Consider the following 7,660-nt stretch of genomic DNA (forward strand, 5'->3'; position numbering starts at 1 on the left):
ATGAGAATGAAGCATTATTGATCAAACCTAATGAAATGAGTAAATGTATGTCGTGATTCAGCACTTGATTGTATGATTATGAGAATGTACATATGAGTGTGATAGTGATTGTGGTTGTGTTGAATGGATCGATTGTCATGTTTCGACACACTAACTTTGATCAGGTGCCACATTCCGGTGCATATATTGGATTGGGTGTCACATCCAGCATACTAATTGGGATCGGGTACCACAATCAGGTACACTAACAGTTTGGGTGTGGGTTCCATGAGAGGACCATTGATTTACCATATTTACCTGTTATTGAGAATGTGGACTTTGTACATTGCTCTTGAAATGATAACTATGTATAAATTATGTGCATGTCATTTTTACCTTGCTGTGACTGCTTATATATGTTGCGTTTACTGGAATAGTCGTGTGATCCTACTAGTACACTGTGGTTGTGGTTGTGTACTGATACTGCACTTGTTCGTTCTTTGTAAAGTATAGGGCATCTTCAGGTGGCTATGGATAGACCTTAACTAGGAGAGTAGTGATTGAGATCGGAATTCACGGGTGAGCCAGCTCTTTCAGGCTGCAATGAGTTCTTCTTTTACTTAGTCCATTTTCTTCAGACTTGGATTAGTACTTTAGATATTCGTTTGTTTAGTTTCGAGGTTGTACCCTTTGTTCTGAGACTTGTCGTTAGCAGAGTTTTGGTACATTGACTTTTAGGTTTTAGGCATTGTTTTTCGCAAATGTTTTGTTAGACTTTCAGAGTTTATGGGAACTCCAGTTTATTTCTGCATTTAAACTTGCTTTCATAACTTTAAATGCCTTAGTTTTTTGAAAATTTTGTTAGATGGGTTGTAGTTAATGGTTCTCCCACCGGAGGGTAAGTGTGAGTGTCAATCACGATGGTCTGGGTCATGATAAAGTTGGATCGGAGCCCTAGGTTTGTTGATCTTGGTGTACCAAAACGAGTCTAGTAGAGTCTTGTGGAACGATTTATATACATATGTACTTTTCTTTGAGAGGCTATAGGAATCTAGGAAATCTCTCTATTTTCTCTTGTCTCCTTCGTGCTATAACTTGATTCCAATTGGTATTTGGCGACCCAATTTGGTATCTAATCTCCTTCACTCTTCTATCCACTGATGGTTAACACTCACTTCAATGGTGTCAGGCCCGTAGCTCCTGTCAATGAGCCCGCTAAGGAGTCCGCAGCAAGAGGCCACGGTCGAGGAAGAGATAGAGGGGAATGTAGAGGTTGAGAATGAGGAGGATGTTGGACAAGAGAAAGAGGTATAGACTGAGATTACATGTATTCCTCCCTTAGACCCAATGTTAGCTCAACAAATTATGTCTTTTTCTGAAAGGATTTGTTGGTCCTGGAGTTCTTCCCACAAGCAACTCAAACTCCCGCCAACCCCCTAAGTGGTGTGACTGTCCCCAAGGTGGGTGGAACTGTAGGTACTGATGCCTTCTTCCGTCCTTTGTTGGGTCCTGTGATGACTGGTAATGAGCATAAAATGTTGACTAAGTTTCTGAAACTGAAGCCTCCCGTATTTCATGGTTCTGAGAGTGAGGACGCCTATGAGTTTATCTTGGATTGTTATGAGAGGCTGCATAAGTTGGGTATTGTCCATCAGCATAGAGTAGAGTTTGTGACTTTCCATCTTCAGGGTGAGGCTAAGCAGCGGTGGAGAGCTTATGCGGAAAGTAGATTGTCATATTTACCTCCACTCACTTGGACACAATGTCATGCTCTATTTTTTGGAAAAACATGTGCCCCAGACTATGAGAGATCACAAGAAGGATGAGTTCATGACTTTGGAGCAAGATGGTATGACTGTAGCTGTTTATGAGGCTAAGTTCCATGGCTTGTCTAGATATGCTACACTATTGGTAACTACTGAAGATGAGAGGATTCACCAATTTTTCAAAGGATTGGACCCCGAACTTCAGGTATTGTCTGTTCACATGACTTTTACAGGAAAAAGATTCAATGAGGTGACTGACTTTATGAAGAAGGTAGAAGGAGTTCGATGTGATGGGAGGGCTAAGGCTTTGCTAAGAAATCCAAGAGCACAAGTAATTTTCAGGGATCTTACTCCAGAGGTTCAGGTTGGCCGACGCTTACAGCCCAGCCAATTCAATCCGCCATGCCCGGTTCTACAGGTAGTTATTCGGGGACCCCATAACAAAATTTTATTCAGGATAGCCAGGGAGCCGTGTCTTCGGCTAGCAGAAGATCTTTTTTTAATCATACGTGTTATAATTGTGGAGAACCTTGGCACATGAGGAAAGATTATCCCCAACCATGTATGTTGGATTCCGCACATCAGCAGACTTGGGTAGTGGTACCCGCGGGCAATGGTAATAATGGTAGAGGACATTAACAAGGTCATGGAGGTCGGGGTAATGGTAATACAGGCAGGGAAGCAGTGCAACCAGGTAAGGAAGTTGTTTGTCAAGATGACAAGGCTCAATTTTATGCCTTTTCGGGCAAGACCAAGGCGGAGACATTTGATGCAGTGATCACATGTACTATTCTTGTTTGCGACCGGATGGCTAATGTGTTGTTTGATCCGGGTTCTACTTTTTCATACGTGTCAGTTCAGTTTGCCTTTGAATTTGATGTGGTTTGTGATATACTTGATGCCCCCATCCATGTTTCTACCCAGTTGGAGAGTTTGTTATAGTCACCCATGTTTATCGTGTGTGTTCTGTTATGTTTATGGGTTTTCAAACTTGGGCTGATTTGGTTATATTAGATATGACTGACTTTTATATAATCTTAGGTATGACTTAGGTGTCCCCCTATTATGCTGTGTTGAATTGTAATACTAAGTCTGTGACTCTAGAAATCCCGTGTAGGGAAAAGTTAGAGTGGGAAGGGGTGTACAAGCCTAAGCCAGCTAAGGTCATATCCTTCATTCGGGCTAGGAAACTGGTGGGCTGGGTTGTTTGGCATATTTGGCTCATATTCAGGATGTTAAGATTGAGTCTCCATCTATTGAGTCTATTCATGTGATGTCAGAATTTAGAGAAGTGTTTCCTACTGATTTGCATGGTATGCCCCCTGATAGGGATATAGATTTCTGCATTGATTTGGAACCTGGTACCCGCCCCCCATCTCCATTCCTACTTATCGCATGGCCCCGACAGAGTTAAGAGAGCTTAAGGCTCAAATTCAAGAACTTCTTGAGAAATGTTTTATTCGTCCTAGTGCTTCCCCGTGGGGTGTTCTCGTCTTGTTTGTTAAGAAAAATAGGATTGTAGTATGAGGATGTGCATAGATTACTGGCAATTAAATAGGGTCATCATTCGAAACAAGTACCCATTGCCTCGGATAAATGATCTTTTCGACCAGGTTCAAGGTGCTTCTATTTTCTCTAAGATTGATCTAAGGTCTGGTTACCATCAGTTAAATATTAGGCCTGAGGATGTACCCAAGACGACATTTAGAACCCGCTATGGGTGCTATGAGTTTTTAGTAATGTCATTTGGGTTGAAAAATGCGCCTGCAACATTCATGAGTTTGATGAACGGTGTGTTCAAACCATTCCTGTATTCATTTGTTTTCATTGATGACATTTTGGTTTATTCAAAGAGTAGGGAAGAGTATGCCGACCATCTTCGTATTGTTCTGGGTGTTCTTGGGAGACAAAAGTAATACGCCAAATTTTCCAAGTGTGAGTTTTGGTTGGATTCAGTTGCCTTTTTGGGACACGTAGTTTCAAGGAAGGGGTAATGGTAGATCTCCAAAAGATTGAAGTGGTTAAGAATTGAGTTCGTCTTAGCTCGGTGAATGAAGTTAGGAGTTTTGTGAGACTCACTACCTACTATCATCGATTTGTGAAGAACTTTGTTTATATTGCCACGCACCTGACAAGGTTGATAAAAAAGGAGGTGTCTTTCGAATGGACATAAAAATGTGATGAGAGCTTTCAAAAGCTCAAGAGTCTTTTGACCACAACACCTATTCTAGCACTACCGGTGAAAGGTAAAGATTTTATTATGTATTGTGATGCTTCCCATTCAGGTTTGGGTGTTGTGTTAATGCAGGAGAAGAATGTTATAACTTATGCATCGCTGCAGTTTAAGGTGCATTAGAGGAACTACCCAACACATGATTTAGAATTGGCAGTGGTAGTGTTTGCTCTTAAGATTTGGTGGCATTACCTCTATGGTGTCAAGTGTGAGGTGTTTACTAGTCATCGTAGTCTACAACATGTTTTCACTCAAAAGGACCTAAATTTGAGACAATGAAGGTGGATGGAGTTAGTTAAGGATTATGATGTGACCATCCATTATCATCTAGGTAAGGCTAATGTAGTGGTAGACACACTAAGTCGGAAGGCGGTGAGTATGGGTAGTCTAGCTTTATGGAGTGTATCCAAGCGACCTTTGGCTAAGGAAATTCAAATCTTGGATCTAAGTTCATACAGTTGGGCATCTCAGAGAAAGGTGGGGTGTTAGCTAGCATTGAGGTAAGAGCCACGTTCATTGAGGAGATCAAGGCCAAATAGTTTGAGAACGAGAATTTGAATGAGCTCAGAAAGAAGACAGTGTCTGGCAAGGCACAAGATGCGACTTTAGATGCGGGAGGTGTGCTCAGTTTTAAAGAAAGGGTTTGTGTTCCTCGAGTAGATGACTTGATTCATAAATTATTGACAAAATCTCATGGTTCATGGTTTTCCATTCATTCGGGTGTGACCAAGATGTACCGAGACTTAAAGAGACTTTATTGGTGGCCTGGCATGAAGAAAGACATTGTGGAGTTTGTGGCTAAGTGTCAAAATTGTCAACAAGTAAAGTATGAGCATCAAAGGCCTACAGGTTTACTTCAGAGAATGCTAATTCCGGAATGGAAGTGGGAAAGAATAACTATGGATTTTGTGGTTGGTCTTCCCAAGACTTTGAGAAAGTTTGATTCTATTTGGGTAGTGGTTGACAAATTGACTAAGACATCCCATTTTATTCTAGTCAGAATAGACGATAATGCTCATCAGTTGACTAAGGTTTATGTGAGAGAGATAGTGAGGTTGCATGGGGTGCCCCTTTCTATCATCTTAGACCGTGGTACTCAGTTCACATCCAAGTTTTGGAGAAAATTGCATGATGAATTGGACACTCAACTCACTTTTAGCACATCCTTTCATCCACAAATGGATGGGCAGTCAAATAGGACTATTCAAGTGTTAGAAGACATGTTGAGGGCATGTGTGATTGACTTTGGAGGACATTGGGATAAGTTCATACCGTTGTGTGAGTTCTCCTATAATAATAGTTACCACTCAAGCATTGACATGACACCGTTCGAGGCACTATATGAGAGGGGATGTAGATCACCCATAGGATGGTTTGAGGCTGGAGATATGAAACCTTTGGGGGTTGATTTAGTGAAGGATGCTCAAGATAAAGTGAGAAATATTAAAGCTAAGCATTCAGCAGCCCAAAATAGAAAGAAAAAGTATGCATACCATAAGGTAAGAGACATGGCATTTCATATTGGTGATAAAGCTCTTCTTAAAGTGTCACCCATGAAAGGGGTGATGAGATTTGCCAAGAAAGGCAAGCTTAGTCCACGATACATTAGTCCATTTGAGATTCTTGACTGTGTAGGGCCAATGGCTAATAGATTGTCTTTACCACCTAGCTTATCTGGAGTTCATCTAGTGTTTCATGTGTCCATATTGAAAAAGTACCATGGGGACAGAGATTACATCATAAAGTGGGAATCAGTATTGTTAGACAAGGATCTTCAGTATGAGGAGGAACCGGTTGCAATTCTTGATCGTGATGTACGGAAACTGAGGACCAAAGAGATTAAGTCTATGAAGGTTCAGTGAATGCATCGTCCAATTGAGAAAGCTACTTGGGAAACTAAGAAGGACATGTAAGACAAGTATCCCCATTTGTTCAACGATTCAGTTACTACTCTACTCTTACTTTAGCCCATATTTCCTAGTTGTCATTCGGGGACGAGTGATGGGTAAATTGGTATCTATTGTAACGACCTGATCCTGTCATTATGGAAAAGCCAATGGGGAAAGAATTGGGGTCGGAAAAACTTTTTGTAGTAACTTGGAATTTCTTAGCCTAGTCCAAATTTGGACGAAATCGGAGTCATGTGAGTCTAGGAAAATTTGGTAATGAATGAGTGATTTAATAATTAATTTAATAATTAATTTGATAATATGAATAGATAGCTAAGACGTTAAGGAACCCATACGACCTTATGAAATCGAATTTGGGCGAGTAGAACTTCTCAAACTTATCTTAGCATGAGCATGTAGTTCATGAGCGTCATGGGTTGGAGGTGTGTTATGAAATGAGGGTTTGAAACTCTAATTTCGACGTTCTGTCTCCGCGCAAGCCGCCAGGGCGGGATTTATTCCGCATGGTCGGGGCGGCTGTGGTGGGTTGGGTCCTGCTATGATGGGCCAGTCGCGACTTAAGTCGACATTAAACCCTAAAAACGTTATTATTCTGTAATTTTTGTTCTTGAGAGCTAAGAGACGAACCATTGCAAGTTCTTGACAGTTTTCCACCTCTTCTAGCACTAAAAGTAAGGTTTTTACTCCCCTAACCCATTTTTCTATCCGTAGAACTTAGATTTATGGGTGATTATCAATGGGGGAGGGTTTTGACCTGAAAACTAATGGTGGATAAAAGCCCTAAGTTGGGTATTGAGATCTTGGGTTTGGCCTAGGGTTGATAATTTCGACTGTAATCAGGGTAATTAGGCCTTGTTTATTGATTCTTGCATTAATTTGTTTTTTTTAGACCATGAACAAGCAGAAAGAATCCGGAAAGGGAAGATTCAAGTGCCTTAAGGGAATTCAAGCTTCGTTTCGAGGTAGGTGATGGTTTGATTTCTTGTTTGCGTTATATATGTTGGTGATTACTTCATTGTAATGCATGTCTGTATGAGAATGAAGCATTGTTGATCAAACCTAATTAAATGAGTGCGAACGAATAAATGTATGTCATGATTCAACACTTGATTGTATGATTATGAGAATGTACATATGAGTGTGATTGTGATTGTGGTGGTGCTGAATGGATTGGGTGTCATGTTCTACAACTAACTTGGATCGGGTACAACGTTCAGGCACATATATTGGATTGGGTGTCACGTCCGACACACTAATTGGGATCGGGTACCACAATCTGGTACACTAACAGTTTGAGTGTGGGTTCCATGAGAGGACCATTGATCTACCATATTTACTTGTTATTGAGAATGTGGAATTTGTACATTGCTCTTGAAATGATAGTTGTGTATATATTTTGTGCACGTCATGTTTACATTGTTGTGACTGCTTATATGTTGCGTTTACTGGAATAACCGCGTGATCCTACTAGTACACTGTGGTTGTGTATTGATACTGCACTTGCTCGTTCTTTGTTGAGTACAGGGCATCTTTAGGCAGCTACAAATAGACCCTAATTAGGAGAATAGTGATCGAGATCAGAATTCAAGGGTGAGCCAGCTCTTTCAGGCTGCCATGAGTTCTCCTTTTAGTTAGTCCATTTTCTTCGGACTTTGATTAGTACTTTAGATATTCGTTTGTTTAGTTTCGGGGTTGTACCTCTTGTTTTGAGACTTGTCGTTAGTAGAGTTTTGGTACAATGACTTTTAGGTTTTAGGCACTATTTTCCGCAA

General features: G+C 40.8%; 1 protein-coding gene across 1 annotated transcript; it reads left to right on the forward strand.

The window, feature by feature from the left end:
- The first annotated feature begins 5,486 nt into the window (after positions 1 to 5,486).
- LOC125868674 (uncharacterized) lies at positions 5,487 to 5,840 on the forward strand. The gene has a single exon (XM_049549272.1). It carries the CDS (start codon positions 5,487 to 5,489, stop codon positions 5,838 to 5,840), a length of 354 nt encoding a protein of 117 aa, XP_049405229.1.
- The last annotated feature ends 1,820 nt before the right edge of the window (positions 5,841 to 7,660 follow it).

Source organism: Solanum stenotomum, chromosome 6 (genome assembly GCF_019186545.1).
Source record: "Solanum stenotomum isolate F172 chromosome 6, ASM1918654v1, whole genome shotgun sequence".
In the NCBI taxonomy this organism is placed as follows: domain Eukaryota; kingdom Viridiplantae; phylum Streptophyta; class Magnoliopsida; order Solanales; family Solanaceae; genus Solanum; species Solanum stenotomum.

What these genes read in the sequence shown, in the direction of transcription:
- LOC125868674 (XM_049549272.1), top strand. Translation starts at nt 5,487, where the DNA reads ATGGCATTTCATATTGGTGATAAAGCTCTTCTTAAAGTGTCACCCATG.